Genomic DNA, 18,904 nt, shown 5'->3' with positions numbered 1-18,904 from the left:
AAGTCATTGATTAGCCCTCATGGTTACGGATGAGGAATTGCAGTAACTCCAGTTTCTGATTAAGTGAATATTAACATTGAAGCTCTTCTGGTTTCAGCTTTTTGTTGTTGCTGTTGAAAATCCTTCTAAAATATGTTTTTTCCCTATCTTCTTAGTAAGATCACTAGAGGACCTGATTGGGTCTTTGATGTTTCTAGATCTTGTCAAACCTCAGGGTCTTTATTTGTCTTGAAGACAAGAGTTTACTAAAGAAAACTTCGTGACCATGAGGTTTTTCATGTAATAAAGCTTTATTCATAAATTTGCAAATTGATTTTCTTTGTCAGCACCATTAGGCATTTTAGATCATATAAAACGAATCTACTCTGTTTCAGTTGGTTCATATTAATTTTTTTGATGGCTGAGGAAGCAGAAACAGTACTTACTGAGCACCCGTTTTTCAGTACCGCATTTAATTCTCACACCTATTTGGGAAAGTGTTGCTGTCTTTATTTTACAGATGAGGAACCAAACCAAGGCTCAGAGAAGTTGTTAGTTGCCTAAGATCATCCAGCTAGTAGATGACAGAACCTGGCTACACCCAGTTCTAACTCTGAAGACCATGCTCTTTCCAGGATATCACACAACCTCCCTTATTCAGAAACATATTTTGTATTAGTATAATTTTCAAAATGTTTCTTCTAGAACTCTGAACACTCAACCAGAATGAGTAGTATGTCTGTGATCCTGGCCAGCGTTCTGTGTTTAGTTGACTGTTTTTAGTGCTTTTAAGCTGGTCACTTGCCGTCTTTGCTCTCTAGTTAGCTGCCAAAGAGGACATCCTTATAATCCATTCTTGATATTCCCTGGTGCATCGTTCTTTGATTTTATATACCATTGGGGTGGTGTGTTGTGAAATTAAGAGGGAGGCGTTCAGTTGATTTTCTGCTGAAAGTTCTTACGGATTGCTCTTCCTAATTACAGTCTGATCAGAACTAGATATGTTACATAACTACTATGATTTTTAAGATATAGTGAGTAGACAAAGGCTTTGAGCTAAAGCAATATTATAGCGTTACTCTTTAAAATTTTTTTACATTTTTCTCCTGGAGTTTAATGAAAGACAGGATTCCCTACTGCTAATGAATTGCCCAGGTGGTTTCCCAGTTTGAATTATTTCTGAACGCTGAGTCTTCTGAAATAAATGAATAATTTATAAACCTTTTTCTTTTTTTTTTTTCTCCTATCACCAGGTGACCGATATTCCAGAGTAGTATTTACTTCAGCTGGAGGGGAGACATTGTGGAATTTACCTGCAATTAAATCAATGTGCAATGTAGATAATTCAAAGGTATGTAAAGTAAAACTGAAATATGTTTAGCACAAATAAGGTTATACTTTTGAAACTCCTTTTACTGCTGACCCTGGTGCCTGATCAGATGAAAGCATTCAAGTGGCTTAACTACCAAGGAGTAAACACCAGCAGAGTGGCTTCGCATTCTTTCGGATCCCAGGATCAAAGTGTCTCTGCTTCCCCACCTTTAAGACAAACCATCTTCCTTAATAAAGAACTCTTTTTCTTTCCCACTCATGTTCTTTGTCCGTGATAGTCTTTTGTATTATTTCACAGCTTATTTCCTTTCAGGATAATAGTTAAGCCTTTTTTTTTTCTTCTTTTGTTGTATTTTCTCTTCCTAATCTAGTTTCATTGTTCACTCCATTTTCCCCCTGAGGCGATTGTCAGCATCTTAATGATGCAATGAAATGCTCACCTTTCTGGCAATCAATGGGTCATTTGGGCCAATGACCTCAAAGGAAAATTTAGGGCACAGGCTAGGAAAGGGGACATCAAAGGGCATAAATACAGTATCTATGGAAATGGCCAAAGTAATCCAATCCAGATTGTTCCGAACTCTAAACACCTGGCTGCTTTACAAGACAGAAAGATGCAAGAAGACAGCGCCAGAAAGTGTAAAGTCACCTACCGAGCTTGGAAGAGCTGTCAATTTCATGTGTTCAGAGGTAGTTTCTCCAAGTAGAAACTGCTGTCTGATGTCACTAATGGCCTTGCCCAAGCACAGTAACCAGGTAGAAAAGGAACTCGTGTTCTTAGCATAATTCTAAAATGGAAAATCACTGGTCAGTTGAAAATCTAATCACATGCCCTGCTAAGAGCTAGACTGACAATCCAGTGCAATGACCTGTTCTATCAACAGGGCTTCTTAATGGAACAGGAGGTAGAAAGGACTCTGAGGTAACCCACAGACCAGCATCTCACTGTGCTGATATAAGTACCTTCTGAGAACTGAGTGGCTTACCCAGGTCACCTAGTTGGTTGGTCCCAGATCTCCTGACTTTATTCTTCATTCTGAAATGCTCTTTATATATTTTGAAAATAACTTTTACGTTGATTAGGATATCGGGATTTTCTGTGAGTGACATCTTGTCTCTGTGCAGCTCCAAATAGACCAAAGTCACAAACTATCTATAAACAACCCAAAGTTTCTTCATCAGTGGTCAATTTTTATTTGTCATATTTTCTTCTGTTCTACAGCTATCAGTAGGTTTTTTAGAGGCTATGGACATACTTCTCCTTGTTGTGGGTTACAACCCTTCTCATACAGAAGGTTAACTCTAAAGTAGTGTATATGTAGAGCCCTTGCTATGTGCAAGGCTTTATATGCTGGGTACTTAACTTCTCTCACAATGGACCTGTGACCTTGGAATAACACCATTTTTTTTTTTTTAAAGATTTATTTATTGATTGATTGATTACTATGTTGGGTCTTCGTTTCTGTGCTAGGGCTTCCTGTCGTTGCGGCAAGTGGGGGCCACTCCTCATCGCGGTGCGCGGGCCTCTCACCACCGCGGCCTCCCTTTGTTGCGGAGCACAGGCTCCAGACGCGCAGGCTCAGTAGTTGTGGCTCACGGGCCTAGTTGCTCCGTGGCATGTGCGATCTTCCCAGACCAGGGCGCGAACCCGTGTCCCCTGCATTAGCAGGCAGATTCTCAACCACTGCGCCACCAGGGAAGCCCGCCATTTTTTTTTTATTGGAGTAAAATTGCTTTACAATGTTGTGTTAGTTTCTGCTGTACAATGAAGTAAATCAGCTATATGTATACCTATATCCCCTCCCTCTTGGACCTCCCTCCCCCTCTCCCCCACCATCTAGGTCATCGCAGAGCACCGAGCTGAGCTCCCTGTGTTATACAGCAGGTTCCCACTAGTTATCTATTTTACACATGGTAGTGTATTTATGTCAAACCTAATCTCCCAATTCATCCCACCCTCCCCTTCCCCCTCTGTGTCCACATGTCCATTCTCTACGTCTACATCTCTATTCCTGCCCTACAAAAGGTTCATCTGTACCATTTTTCTAGATTCCACATATATGCGTTAATATACATTTTAACAGATGAGCAGTTAAGTTTAGAGAAGTTAAGCCAGTCTGGTTACTTTATAATCACACCTTGGATGAGAACAGTTCATTAACTTCTATACCTCTTAGATCTCATTATTCTACCCTTGCAGTTAATCTTGAGACCTTCCCTCCCTGGAAGACACTAGAGTGATTGAATTCACTCAGTTGATTAAAGCTGATGTTTATTGAGTGTTGTTAATATTTGTCAGGAAGTGTTCCAAACACTTTAATGAATTATTTCATTTAATCCTCATGACAGTGTTAGGAATGAAGCACTATTATTTTGCCTATTTTATAGATGAGAAAAGTTCACACAGGTGGCAAGTGGCAGATGCAGGATTTCAACCCAGCCAAGTCTAATTCCAGAGTCTGTGCCTTTACCCACCATTCTTTATGCTTCCATAATGCAGATTACCACTCCCCCTATATGTGTTTTGCCTTGTTTGACTGTATTTACCATTTCCCACTCAACTGAACCTCAAAGAATCATCATGGCCTAAAATAAGTATACTTTTTAAAAAGATCCAGCAATTTATTCTATGAATACATGTTAGACTCTTATGGACTCAAAAGCCAGTAAGCAGTACTGTGCCATTATAGTTTTCATAAGTGAAAACAGTATATTATTTTATATATATTTCAGATGATAAAAATCAGCATCAATAGGTAGCTTACAAAAAGGTATACAGAAAGGATAAGATAAAGAAGTTGAATGAATTACATGAAGGGACAATAATGGGAGGAAAATAATAAAGCTAAGGATGAGATTGAACACAGAATAATGCATACCCCACAATTCTGTATATTTGAGCGGTGGTGAGCTTCAAACTTGTCTCTAACCTCCCTGGCAGCCAGAGCAAAAAGGAATTCATGATCAGAGACAAAAGTCACTTAAATAGAGTAACAAATGTGTTTTTTAGAAGAAGCCCATCTTTTCCTCACACTAAGACAGGAAAGGATTGTTCCCATAGGCTTCATAAAAGAAGTGTGATGTTGTGAAAAAGTTCTTAGCAGGTTTACGAGAGGTACAGTATTGATTCTTAGTTGGTTTGTAAACCATATCTCAAGTAGGTTGGTAGCAGGAAAACATTATAGCAGAAGCATTTCTACAGGGATAAAGCAATGAAAGCTAAATACGGAGTTTCTAATGGTTTGGCTTGATGCATTTGCAAAATTTAGACTATCAAAAAGAATAGATGTCTGCTTGTCTGAGTTTTTTTTCCTACTGGGCTCATAATAAGGATTGGATAGCTGTGAGTTCAAGTCTGTAATCCCTGGCAGGAACATAACAATTTGTGATCCTCTTGTGAAAATTTGAGGAACAGACCCAAGACACGTACATCTGAATGAATGGTCAAGCCAATTGTAGATCCACACCAATAAATGAATAAACAGAATCAAGGCCCCCAAATACTACCTCAAGGAGCATGGTTGTAATTTTAACTTTTTAAATTAAATACTTTTTTTCCAGTTGCAAACGCCCTTGTATTCTAGTCTCAAACTCTGCTCTGAACCCAGAATGACATATGTTTCTCATAGAGATAATGTATTCAGTGATATCTTAAATAATAACTATTGGTCAACAGTTCAGATTTCAGATTATTACTGTACTTTTTGAGTCTCCCAGCTCAAGACCCTTTGAGGATTTTTATTTGTTGTGACGGTTTGAGCAAAATGTGTCCTGAGGCAACTTGGCAGTCTTTCCCTTTTTCCCCCCCTCAAATCCTAGCTATTGTACCTAACCACTTGGTTATTAACAACTATCAAGTTGAATGGGACACACACCAAATGGTACAGAGCAGAAGAGCTTAATTGTTGGTGGGTTGACTCCAGAAAGCATCTGGTAATCAGTGCAATGTCACAAGACCAGGTCTTTCAGTGGTCGCCTGCCTGTGTTGATAATACATTGAGTTCAAATTCCAGATCCCATTTAAATTACATGCCACTTATAGTTCAGATGGGCACTGGTTTCCAGAGTGAAGAGCTTCTGTTTCTGATGCTGCGTCTACCTCCTCACAGAAATGCTTGTTTTCTTAGACTCTTTCAAAAGAAGCCTCAGTTGCCTCCCCTGATCTTCTTCATTACTTTTCTCTGCACTTTGACATTCCTACGGGACACACTGGCAGAGAGTCATTAGTAACAAAGAAGTGTGTGTGTCTCTAATCTTGACTCTGCTGGAAGCCCTTTACCCTATTTCTTAGTCTTTACATAGTGTAGATGTTGGAGCTCAGAGGAATCAGCTTATAGAAGGGATTTGAAATTTGGTGCCTAAGACCCTTTTTACTCAGGTAGCTTTTGTGGACAGCTGGAATGCCCCCCTCACATGCTTAGAGGACCCCAGAAATGTGTTTCCTGATGCTTGTTTTAAAGAGAGCTGTGGAGCTCTTGCTTTCTTCTTCCTCTCTAGGCTCCCTTCAACTTTCAATACATGAGGAACTTGGGTGGGGAAGGAGTGTCTAGCAGTTGATTGAACCTGGTTTTAAGGGCCTAATTTTCTTCCCTTTATTCTTTCCTTAGCTTCTTTTTTTTTTTTTTTTTTTAATAACAAACTTTATTGCGATTTCTTCCTTATACTGATTCCTAGAAAGCTTAGAGCCAAATGTGTGACCTACCTTCAGTGGAGACTGTATTTTGTGTACTTTACTCCTAGCTCCATCTTCTCTTTTTTTTTTTTTTTAAATTAATTAATTAATTAATTAATTTTTATTTTTGGCTGTGTTGGGTCTTCATTTCTGTGCGAGGGCTTTCTCTAGTTGTGGCAAGCGGGGGCCACTCTTCATCGCGGTGCGCGGGCCTCTCACTATCGCGGCCTCTCTTGTTGCGGAGCACAGGCTCCAGACGCGCAGGCTCAGTAATTGTGGCTCACGGGCCTAGTTGCTCCGCGGCATGTGGGATCTTCCCAGACCAGGCCTCGAACCCGGGTCCCCTGCATTAGCAGGCAGATTCTCAACCACTGCGCCACCAGGGAAGCCCCCCTTAGCTTCTTAACATATCTCCAACTTGGCCATTAGTTTTGAAAGTTAAGGTATCATTTAAAACTCTGCTGGTTTCTTCTTTTTCTCTCCTCTTCCTTTGCTCTTATTTGAAGCCAACTCCACCCCTGCTACTATCTAACTAGGGAAGTGTGCAAAGACGTGTTATCACCACATAAGCAAAATGATCCCTAAAAATCGCGTTTGTGAATACCTAGAATGAAAAGGGCATTACTCATAAGAGTTGCAAGAAATTACTCTCATTAACTCCATCCTTATTTTTATAAACTTCAAAGATTTCAAAATCATTCCTGTCAATCCCTTTCCCATGAATATGGCAAAGATGCAGCTGCCTCCTGCATAAAGATACACCTGCTTGCCAAGCTCTTTAAGCCCCACAATATAAAATATGACTCTGTGTTGAGTTACCTCAGTCCCAGATGACTAAGTTGTGCCGTTATCCCATCGCACTTACAGACTTTGGCACTCTGTCCACAGGTTCACATAGACCCTTACACATAATATGCTGCTTCTCGTGTTGAATTGTAGCGGTTTGTTTTCTTGTCTGATTTCCCTGCCTCACTGTGAGCCACTTGAGGGCGGGACCACTTTGCCTTATTTGTCTTGATAGGTGCTCAATAAATACTTTTCCTTTTGGATGGTTGGATGGATGGATGGATGGATGGATGGGGACATACTCCCTGAAAGCCTAGACAATCCTTGAGCTCCATTCCTTTAGATTCAGGGCACTGGCATCCAACTCAGGATAAATGTCTTCTCTCTGTCCTTATTTCTTACCCCATAAAAGAGTCCTCAAAAACTGTTTTCCAAAGGTTGTACATCAGCCATCACCTTTGAATGTGAGGACTGGCCCTCCAGAGGCTCATTAGCATTTATTTTTGATAGCAGCCATCAAAGTAGTATTTAGTCTGTGTTTGTCATGTCCAACTTTTTAATCTTTGGTCAGATACACACATAAAAAACCCCTGCAATTCTTTGAAAGGGTTATTCAAGGACAGAATTCTGTGCTTTCTTTTCCAGTTTTAGCTGGCAACCCTATTTCCTTTATCTTTGGCTTTTGGTTATTTGAGCAAGTACAAATATGTTCCTTCTAGCTGATAGTGGGTTTCGTAATGGATACAGTTCATTTTCTTCCATCTGAAAACTGTCAGACATTGGGGTTGCGTTACCTTTCTTTCAGTTCACCAGGCTGACCCCAGGGACTTGCCTGGTATTTCTTTGTGGGGTAAACCTGGTTATCTGAGAGATGCTATTCCAGGGTTTCCTGTTATTTATTAGGTGGTTCAGTTTCCCCTGAGTTAGCACATGTGAATATTTTTACCTAGAAACAATTAAATATTAATTATCCTATTTTATGAAATGTCAAGTAATTATCACTCTTTAAAAATGAGCTTAAAAATTAAACCTTTGTTAAAATCAACATTATTTTAGTACACTTGTATAGTAACCCTTTGACTCATTTTTCTTTACCCCCAATAGAGTATCTTAAAAAAAAAAAAAAAAAACACCCAACCTTTTATTATGGAAATTTTCCAACAGAGGCAAAAGTAGAATAGTAGAATGAATCCCTATGTGCAGGTCACCCAGCTTCAGCAATTCCCAATACGTGGCCAATCTCCTTTCACCTACACCTTGCCCCTGCAGAATAAGTCCCAGTAAAGTGTCTTCATAGCCAAGTTACTAGTAACTTGGTTCTTGGATAAGCCGAAGTTCTAAAGAGGTGAATTGTGCCAACTTCTCTTCTACTTTGAGAAAATATTTCAATGCATGATTGATAAAGCCTACTTTAATAAAAGGGAAAGGGTGGTTTTAATCTTATTAGAAAAAAAAGATACTCATGCCCTTCTTGAACTTTGACGTTTCTTCCCTGGAACAACCTTTGGTAAATAGAGATGAGAGAAAGTGATAGGAGTGGGTCGTCTTTAGCCCTGGCACTTCCAGAGAAGTCTCTGGACAGGCTCAAGAGCAGGGGGATATTTCTTATTCTCACCCTCAGGGAAGAGGGGCCATTTGTAATTTATAGATTTTTAAGATGATGGGATTGTGCAGGCTTCACTCTAATCTTAGCAATGCCAGCTTTGACATTGGAACAAATTTCAATTTTCTATAACAAGAACAGCCATAAGAAGGAAAGCCTTCTCCAGGAATAGTGTTCTAAATGAAATACTGTCCATGTTAAATCCAGAATTGTTATACTTACTAATATGCAGCAGACCCCTGTTTACCAAAACAGAAAGTTCCCCAAAAGGAGGGAGTTAGCCAACTTGAATAAACTTTGAAAGATGTGGAAGAAATAATTAAATTCCTACTGAAGTATTTTATTACTTTTATATGTTTATTTAAGATCATATATATATATGTATGTATATGTATATATATACACACACATATAATTTTAATTTAGAAACATTTTCCCCCTCTACTCATATATCAGGAAACAATTTTATTCCAGGTTTTTCATGCGTCTTTGGCATCACTCCTCTGATATTACCAGAATCACTTTTTTGAGTCTGACAGTTATCTAGAGAATATCATCTTTGCCTCCAAGTTGATTGAAATATAGTACCTTTGTCACCAAAAATTTCATGCTGATTACCAGAAATTTTAGGCAAAGCCACAAATTCGTTTTATATATCAATTGGGCAATTGTTCTCTTAATTAATCCCATAGGTATACATGCATAAGCTTCACAGCCTATCCATTTCATTGCTTTTTAAAGTGACTTTGAAAAGGCTTGTTTACTAAAGAGGTGTTAATTTTACCTCCTTTTTGAAACCAAACTGGCATTGACTGAAATTGTTTCACACTTGTATGTCATCCCCAAATAGGAGTTTGTTGTTCAAAATGAAGTAACCTAGTGAGCCCTCTGCAGCAGAAGAGAGCAGATCTGGGGGGAAATCTCACCTTGTGTTCAAACTGATACCTAATTCAGAGGATGATTCTATAACTTCTGTAACTTTCCTGTCCCTCAAGGCCACCGTCATTCAGACCTTTCTGTGAACTGATTTTAAACGTCAGTTCTTCCGCGTGTCTCTGTCTCTGCAGATCAGAGCTCATCCCCAGTTTGGTGATCTCTGCCAGAGGACCACAGCTGCTTCCTGCTGCCCCAGCTGGACGCTGGGGAACTACATCGCTATTCTGAACAACAGATCATCCTGCCAGAAAATCGTCGAGCGAGACGTTTCTCATACCTTGAAGCTACTTCGGACCTGCGCCAAACACTACCAGAACGGCACCCTGGAGCCAGACTGCTGGGACATGGCAGCCCGGAGGAAGGACCAGCTCAAGTGCACCAACGTGCCACGGAAATGTACCAAGTACAACGCTGTGTACCAGATCCTCCACTACTTGGTGGACAAAGACTTTCTGGCCCCAAAGACAGCCGACTACACACCCGCTTTAAAGTACAGCATGCTCTTCTCACCCACAGAGAAAGGGGAGAGCATGATGAACATTTACTTGGACAACTTCGAAAACTGGAACGCTTCCGACGGCGTCACCACCATCACCGGGATTGAGTTTGGGATCAAACACAGTTTATTTCAGGATTATCTTCTGATGGATACTGTGTATCCTGCCATCGCCATCGTGATCGTCCTTTCAGTCATGTGTGTCTACACCAAGTCCATGTTTATCACTCTGATGACCATGTTTGCCGTCATCAGTTCCTTGATCGTGTCCTATTTTCTCTACCGCGTGGTGTTTAACTTTGAATTTTTCCCTTTTATGAACCTCACCGCACTCATTATTTTGGTGGGCATTGGAGCGGATGATGCCTTTGTCCTGTGTGACGTCTGGAACTACACCAAATTTGACAAGCCTCACGCGGAAACCTCAGAGACAGTGAGCGTCACGCTGCAACACGCCGCCCTCTCCATGTTCGTCACCAGTTTTACCACGGCGGCTGCCTTCTACGCTAACTACGTGAGCAATATCACAGCCATCAGATGCTTTGGGGTATACGCGGGGACAGCTATACTGGTGAATTACGTTTTGATGGTCACATGGCTTCCGGCCGTGGTTGTCCTGCACGAGCGGTATCTTCTCAATATCTTCAGCTGCTTCAAGAAGCCCCAGCAGCAAATATACGATAACAAAAGCTGCTGGACAGCGGCCTGTCAGAAGTGCCACAAAGTCCTTTTTGCCATTTCGGAAGCGTCTCGAATTTTTTTTGAAAAAGTGTTGCCGTGCATCGTCATTAAGTTTCGCTACCTATGGCTGGTCTGGTTCCTGGCCTTAACTGTGGGCGGGGCCTACATCGTCTGCATAAACCCAAAGATGAAGCTGCCCTCTTTGGAGCTGTCCGAGTTCCAGGTGTTCAGGTCGTCCCACCCATTTGAACGTTACGACGCCGAGTACAAAAAGCTTTTCATGTTCGAGCGCGTCCACCACGGAGAGGAGCTCCACATGCCCATCACGGTCATCTGGGGTGTGTCCCCAGAAGACAATGGCAACCCCCTAAACCCTAAGAGCAAAGGGAAGCTGACCTTAGACGGCGGCTTTAACATCGCCAGCCCAGCTTCCCAGGTCTGGATTTTGCAGTTCTGTCAAAAACTGAGAAATCAGACATTCTTTCACCAGACTGACGAACAGGACTTCACCAGCTGCTTCATTGAGACCTTCAAGCAGTGGATGGAAAACCAGGACTGCGACGAGCCTACCCTGTACCCGTGCTGCAGCCACTGGAGCTTCCCCTATAAGCAAGAGATTTTCGAACTGTGCATCAAGAGAGCCATCATGGAGCTGGAGAGGAGTACGGGCTACCATTTGGATAGCAAAACCCCAGGGCCGAGGTTTGATATCAATGACACCATCAGGGCAGTCGTGCTAGAGTTCCAAAGCACCTACCTCTTCACACTGGCTTACGAAAAGATGCATCAGTTTTATAAAGAGGTGGACTCGTGGATTTCCAACGAGCTGAGTTCTGCACCCGAGGGCCTCAGCCACGGCTGGTTTGTCAGCAATCTGGAGTTCTATGACCTCCAGGACAGCCTCTCCGACGGCACCCTCATCGCCATGGGGCTCTCCGTGGCCGTGGCCTTTAGTGTGATGCTGCTTACGACCTGGAACGTCATCATAAGCCTTTACGCCATCATTTCGATCGCCGGGACTATATTCGTCACCGTTGGTTCTCTCGTCCTGCTGGGCTGGGAGCTAAACGTTTTGGAGTCGGTCACTATTTCGGTTGCGGTCGGCCTGTCTGTAGACTTTGCCGTCCATTACGGGGTTGCTTACCGCTTGGCCCCGGATGCCGACCGAGAAGGGAAGGTGATCTTCTCTCTGAGTCGCATGGGCTCTGCCATTGCCATGGCCGCACTCACCACCTTCGTGGCTGGGGCCATGATGATGCCCTCCACGGTTCTGGCTTACACCCAGCTGGGCACCTTCATGATGCTCATCATGTGTATCAGCTGGGCTTTCGCCACCTTCTTTTTTCAGTGCATGTGCCGGTGCCTTGGGCCACAGGGTACCTGTGGTCAGATTCCTTTACCTAAAAAACTCCAGTGCAGTGCCTTCTCCCACACCTTGTCGACAAGTCCTGGTGACAAGGGACAAAGCAAGACACACACCGTGAATGCTTATCATTTAGATCCCAGGGGCCAAAAAGCTGAAATGGAGCACGAGTTTTACGAATTAGAACCTCTGGCAGCCCACAGCTGTATGGCCTCCGAGAAGACCACTTACGAAGAGACCCACATCTGCTCTGAATTTTTCAACAGCCAGGCAAAGAATTTAGGGATGCCTGTACACGCAGCTTACAACAGCGAACTCAACAAAAGCACCAAACATGAAACCAGCTCTGCCTTGTTGCAGCCCTCTCTTGAACAGCACACCATGTGTCACTTCTTCTCTCTGAATCAGAGATGTAGCTGCCCAAATGCCTACAAACCTTTGAAATATGGCCTGCCGTCTTGCCAGCAGATGGGTGACTGCTTGTGCCACCATTGCGCTCCGACTGCCAGCAGCTTCATGCACGTCCAGAAGGGCCTGGCCCCTCTGAAGGCTGCACACCAAGCCGCCGAGGGCTTCGTGCATCCCATCCCACACATCCACCACTGTCCCTGCCTACAGGGCAGAGTGAAACCTCCTGGAATGCAGAATTCTCTGCCCAGGAGTTTTTTCCACCACCCGGGTCAGCACATTCAGGCCCAAGAAAAACTCGGTAAGACCAGCGTACACAGTCTTCAGAGCCTAGAAGAGCATCTTCCAAAGATGGCAGAGCCGTCGTCACTGGTCTGCAGAAGCGCTGGAGCTTTACACAAAGCATGCTGTGCACCTGAGAGTCACCAAAGGGGACTCTGTAAAGACAGAGACATCGGGAACGCGGAGGGCAGTGGAGGGGCTGCAAACAAGGACTCCAGTTCAGTGAGTCCGACTGACAAGGCAGAAAGGCAAGTGGAGCCAAGCCTGTCACAGAAGGATGTCATCGTAAACTCACAACACTTAAATCAGAATGAACCCAAATTCATCTTTAACCATTTAATGGGGGAGGCTGGTTGTAGGTCCTGCCCAAACAATCCACAAAGTTGTGGCAGAATTGTGAGAGTTAAGTGCAATTCTGTGGACTGTCAAATACCAAACATTGAAGCCAACGTGCCTGCTGTATTAACACACTCGGAACTTTCCGGCGAAAGTTTGTTAATAAAAACACTTTAATAAATATTGTATTAAACCAGTGCCTCAATTGTTCCTTTGAAATGGAAGTCAAATCCAGAAGTTTAGAAAGGGAGTCCAAAAATACAGGAACAAGCATGTTTAACTTTGTCAAAAACCATGAGATATTTTTAGATTCCATATGAACAATCAACAAACTCACTTATCTAATAAGTGTTAGCCATTTGGAATTTTATATTTTCAAAAAGTACAGTTGTTTTTTTACATTTATACCCAGCTTGAAAAGTTATTGTCTCTCTCTCTCTCCCCTCTCATAGCAGTGAGTCAGAAATTTAGAGTTTGAATTATCTAGAACTTTCATTTCTCCCTGACAGTTGTATTTACCTGATACCCTTATTCTGGTGCCTTTGGTTGTCAGTAATAAGGACTTTTGATGGCTCAAAACAAACACTGATTTTAAGAGAGCTACTTCAGTTGGGCTCCAGTAACTAAACAACATTAAAATTTCTATTTTTGGTGAGGCTTCATTCAGAAATGAATCGCCAAGCATTTAAATAGTGCATTCCACCTGTCTGCACGGGTAGACTTTACATGAAGCCAATGACCCATTTGTATCCAAATTGGTGTCTTTTGTCCACATTAGCCAAAATGTACAGTTGTTCCATGGTTACATCTATTCACTCAGGAATCATGGGCACCATCTTGTGTCAGGCGACAGTGATGTTAGTGTCACAGAAGGGAAACCACAGATGAAGAGAGGTGATTACCTGAAATTGTGCTACATTTCTTTTTATTTTTTTTATTTTTTAAAAATTCTTTATTTATTTATTTATTTTTTATTTTTGGCTGTATTGGGTCTTCATTTCTTTTACGAAGGCTTTCTCCAGTTGCAGCAAGTGGGGGCACTCTTCATCGCGGTGCGCGGGCCTCTCACTATCGTGGCCTCTCCTGTTGCGGAGCACAGGCTCCAGATGCGCAGGCTCAGTAGTTGTGGCTCATGGGCCCAGTTGCTCCACGGCGTGTGGTATCTTCCCAGACCAGGGCTCGAACCCGTGTCCCCTGCATTGGCAGGCAGATTCTCAACCACTGCGCCACCAGGGAAGCCCTGTGCTACATTTCTTAAGATAAGTTGCATCTTGACCAAGAGAGCCCCAGGTCAGATGAGCCCCAGCCCCTTGAAGCAGTCAGAATAGAGGAACTTGTTCTATGCAGGTTTGTTTCCATCTCTGCCCCTCAGGGGATGTGTCCAGACGGCTGCTTTCTCCTGGGTTCAAGTGTCTCAGAATGTGCACGGATGATTTTACTGGGCAACTAACACCTGGAAATGCTGAGCCTGCAGCCATCATCTTAAATGACACTCATGTGTCTTGTATTAACTCAAGCTCCAGTCCTTGAGCTGTTGGAGCACACTTTCTGGGTAATTCTTCAGATGACGTAACCTCCTTACAGGGTGTCATCTGATACTGTGTGCATTCCTGCCCCAGACAGGGAGAGTTCCACTGCATTCTTCTTCATTCTGGGAAGTTTGGTCCTCTGAAGAATATTGGAGGGAATATTCCTAAATACAACGTTCTTTCCAAAAGTTATTTTCTAAGAATGGTTTTCCAACTTAGATCTGCGTATTATTCAGGACCTGAAAAAAGCTGTCAAGAGTTGGAAGGGCGGGCTTCCCTGGTGGTGCAGTGGTAAAGAATCCACCTGCCAATGCAGGGGACATAGGTCCGAGCCCTGGTCAGGGAAGATCCCACATGCCGCGGAGCAACTAAGCCTGTGCGCCACAACTACTGAGCCTGCGCTCTAGACCCTGCTAGCCACAACTACTGAAGCCCACGCGCCTAGAACCCGAGCTCCGCAACAAGAGAAGCCACCGCAACGAAGAGTAGCCCCCGCTCGCCGCAACTAGAGAAAGCTGTGCGCAGTAACAAACACCCAACACAGCCAAAAAGAAATAATAATAAATAAAATAAATATTAAAAAAAAAAGAGTTGGAAGGGGTCTTGTGATTCATTGACTCCAACCCACCTGCACCAAACCACATTTCCGTTCAGTAGCTTTCCAGCTTTTGCTTGAATACTTCAGTGACAAGAAACTTACTACCTGACTACCTTGGTTGAACCCAACTCTGTTGTCCTGTAGTTTTTCTACACTGTTTGGTCCTCATTCTGTTCTCTGAAGTGAAAACACACATCTTTCATCTCTCTGCCAGATGGCATCCCTAAAGAGATTTGAAAACAGTAATCATGTCCTTCCACTAACATCCCCAGTTCACTCAACTGTTCTTCTCATGACCAGGTTTTAAGCATTTCAAACACTGACTGAGCAATTATGGTCTCTGGATAAGTAAGGTTATCAAACTCCCTGCCCAAGTGTGGTACCCAAAACAGACTCCAATACAGCACAGGAAGGAGGACCAGCCCCAGGGAGACAGGATGGTACTTCTGGTAGTTCACTTAGAGATGGAAATAACTTCTGGCTCAAGCCTTACAGCTGCCTCTCATGCAGCTTCAAGGAAACTCAGCCCACTAGGTCTTTCCCACACATACTGCTGCTAAGCTGCCTCTTCGGACCAGTTCCTTTGTAACCCTGACGTTCAGGATCATATGTGCATCTCTAGTGCACTTAATTCTTTTTTTTTTTTAAACATATTTATTGGAGTCTAATTGCTTTACAGTGGTGTGTTAGTTTCTGCTGTATAACAAAGTGAATCAGCTATACGTATACATATATCCCCATATCCCCTCCCTCTTGCATCTCCCTCCCACCCTCCCTATCCCACCCCTGTAGGTGGACACAAAGCACCGAGCTGATCTTCTTGTAGTGCACTTAATTCTGTTAGAAAAATCCAAGGAAGAGAAGGGAACACTTGAAAATAGGACTCACAATCCCCAACACTAGATTCTTTGTTTTTCTTCTGAAATGTGTAAACATAAAGTTGGCCAGTGAAAATGTAGTGACCCAAAAGTTTGTTGGTTTTTTTTTTTTGCTTTTTTTTTTTTTTAACTGAGCATGGACACAGATTGACTTGAAGGGCAAAGGAGAAGCAAACTTCTTTCCAGAGAGTCCAACCTGAAAGACTTTCAGGTGAGCTGTCATTTCATTTAGAAAATAAAAACTGGAGTGAAAGGGCCCTAGGAGGAGGAGAGGAGAAGTCCTTTGTCTTCTCCCTCGGGCCTCAGTCCTGGGCTGCTCCGCACCTGCTCTGGTTCCAGCATGCCAGAGGGGCCTGTCTTCCCTCCCACCCCCACCCCTTCTGCTTAATTACCCTCAACCTTGACTGTGGCCGGAACCTTGCCACATTGATTTTATCTACAGACTTTGGACTTTGATTTGACTGTATTTTTCATGCAGGAATTTTCTAGAGAATTTGTTACCTGGGACTAGAAAACTTTTTTAAAAAAATTATTCCTCATTGCTGGACAGCAAAGGATCACTATTTCTAGCTCCGTTTCACAAAGACATTTCATCCATTGTCCTAGAGGGACTGCAAAGCAGAGAAGAGGCTAAATTGTATGTAGGGGAAAAGAGTCCTTTCACTGTGAAATACTTGTAACTTGAAGGGTATTTGCTCATGAAAAGGATGTCCTTACTCTCTGTTACTGCAACAGAACACACCTCTGAGGTTTGATTCCGTGTTACCAAGTTTGTTCCTGACTTCTTCCTTGCAAGGTCACTTTTTAAATCCCAACTTGATTGAAAAGTGTAATAGGCCAAGAGCACAAAGTTTTTCACAGAGAAGAGCTGTATTGTTTGAAATAAACTATTCAAACAATTTGAAATAGTTTATTCAAAACTATTTTTTTCCCTTTTTTTTTCTTGCAAGATAATATACAGAGCCTCATCTGTGTATATTCACTTCTTGTGTATAATTGCTATAAAATGCACATCTTCCTAAAACAACGTCCTTTAAAGTTTGCTAAGCTGTTATTATATTAAATTTCATTACGATAATCTTTGCCCCAGCCTTAATCATTCCCAATTTTAAAACTTTTGCAACGGGTGATTTGAAGAGTAGTTTTACAAATGTGGTCTTACAGGAGATTAGGAAGTGTTCCTCGTTCACATAGTCTCACATGGAAACCATCTTTCTGCCAGGGGTTAGGACAGATTCTGAAGGAAATATGAGGAAACAATGAGTTTGAAAACAGCTGTGCCTTTTCTCTTTAATGAGGAGAGTCATTTTAGAAGAAAAAGTTAAGTCTATGTTAAAAAAAATCCAAAGACTCCATTGGGTTTTCTTCATAAGATTCGGACATAGTCATGAAAATAGAAATTTGTTGAATCTCAAGAGGGGATTTTTTTCTTTTAATGCAGAAAGAACTATCATGTTCAAATACCCTTTATACCCTAGTGGGTAGTTCCAAAATGTTTGCTGGCATTTAGTTTATCTCTAGTTGTTATGTTAATCTACAGTGTTTTTTAAAAAACAACCACTTTCATTAATGTTTAATTTTGTACACTAAGAAGTTTCCTATCTTTGCATTGAATATATAGGAAAAAAAGGATAAGTAATGTATATCCATGGTTGATTAGTGGAATCTTGTGCCTTTTGTTCTTAACAATATTTTAACTGCCCTAATTTTGGATTTTTCATGGGAAAAAAGTGTCATTTCTCTTTTCATCGGCTTTTGAAAACACAGCATGCACACATAAAAACAACTCATTAAGTAACCAAACTCAACACCGTTTCTTTCAACTCCCCTAATCCATCAGTTAGAACATGAACTTGACAACACAAGTGCCAACTAGGACATGGTTTCCTAACTCAGCAGAGCCTGGTGGATGTTTGCTGCCCATAAGTCTGACTTCCTGAGATTGGGGGCACGAGAGTGCCGTATGAAGTTGGGAGTGGGGCAGGAAATAAAGCAATGATGTTCTGAGTTCAGAAGTCATAGTATAAGAAATGACTCTTCCAAGCCTGGACGTTCCACAAGGATTTTCTTTTAGGGAACCTTGGGAACCATATACTTTTAATTTTCAGTAAGAAGATAAGTCAGTGGCCCAACTTGTTAATAGGAGCTCTGTAGAGCACCTGCCCTCTTCTTAGGGGATTTAAGCCAGCGTTTGAAATGCTGGTCAACACCTCCACCGTTCTCACCTGACACCTAAAATTGGATGCATTTCATGATTTTGTGCTTGTTATTAATGACTCTGTGGTATCCCTGACCCTGTGACTATCACGGTAAAGCTGGAGTTGCACTTGATGTCCTCAAATCTACTGGAATAGCTATACTGTGACATTTACCCCTCTAATCATATTTTTTTCCACGTAATTTTCTGAAACGTAATCTACAGCTTCCAAAAAGTGAAGGGTAGATTCTTTGCAGCAAGAGATATTTTTCTGTGGAACTGGGTAAGGTTCTTATAAGAGCTGGTTTTAATTTGCAACAAAGTAACAATCAGGGTAAAATTTGCTTAACCTCTATCCACTAATTGGACATTTTTGATCAATGAAATGGAATTGAGCTTTCCACTATTTAAAGGGGAAAGGATTTGCTACATAAATCAATAATCTAAACACGATTACAAAGAGCCCTTTCAGCCTGCTTAAGAAAACCAACCTCTAAGAATTTAAAAAACTACTGTAGTGTTACTGCCTTTGCAATATCACATGATCGTTTACAAATATCATTGATTAAAAAAAAACAGGTCCAGTAGGAGTACCTCTAAGCAAAACTTTACCAGATGTTTTCAATACTAGTTGAGAATATCAAATAGCATCTGTTTTTAAATAGTCTTAAATGTGATCTTTGTTGGATGCGCCCCACTCCCGTGAGAGCCATTGTTCTACCTTGGGAAGCTCTCTGGTCTGCGGGGTGACCTAGTTGTCTGCATTCTGGCAGCAAGCAAGCGCTTAATTCAATGTAGCCTTAAAGGAGGAGATGTGTAAAGCCACAA

General features: G+C 42.0%; 1 protein-coding gene across 13 annotated transcripts in view; it reads left to right on the top strand.

Moving 5' to 3' along the window:
• Nucleotides 1–13,072, top strand: part of DISP1 (dispatched RND transporter family member 1) — a 209,499-nt gene extending 196,427 nt beyond the window's left edge. For all 13 annotated transcript variants that reach the window (XM_059942068.1, XM_059942046.1, XM_059942074.1 and 10 more), the window contains 2 exons: nt 1,233–1,330; nt 9,440–13,072. In XM_059942068.1, coding sequence (XP_059798051.1) covers nt 1,233–1,330; nt 9,440–13,051 — 3,710 coding nt within the window. In that variant the 3' untranslated portion in view covers nt 13,052–13,072. The remainder of the gene's footprint in view (nt 1–1,232; nt 1,331–9,439) is intronic.
• Nucleotides 13,073–18,904: the final 5,832 nt, after the last annotated feature.

This window comes from Balaenoptera ricei, chromosome 1 (genome assembly GCF_028023285.1).
Source record: "Balaenoptera ricei isolate mBalRic1 chromosome 1, mBalRic1.hap2, whole genome shotgun sequence".
Classification (NCBI taxonomy): Eukaryota; Metazoa; Chordata; class Mammalia; order Artiodactyla; family Balaenopteridae; genus Balaenoptera; species Balaenoptera ricei.
The sequence above is the reverse complement of the archived record's forward strand: the minus strand, read 5'-3'. Positions and strand labels throughout refer to the sequence as shown.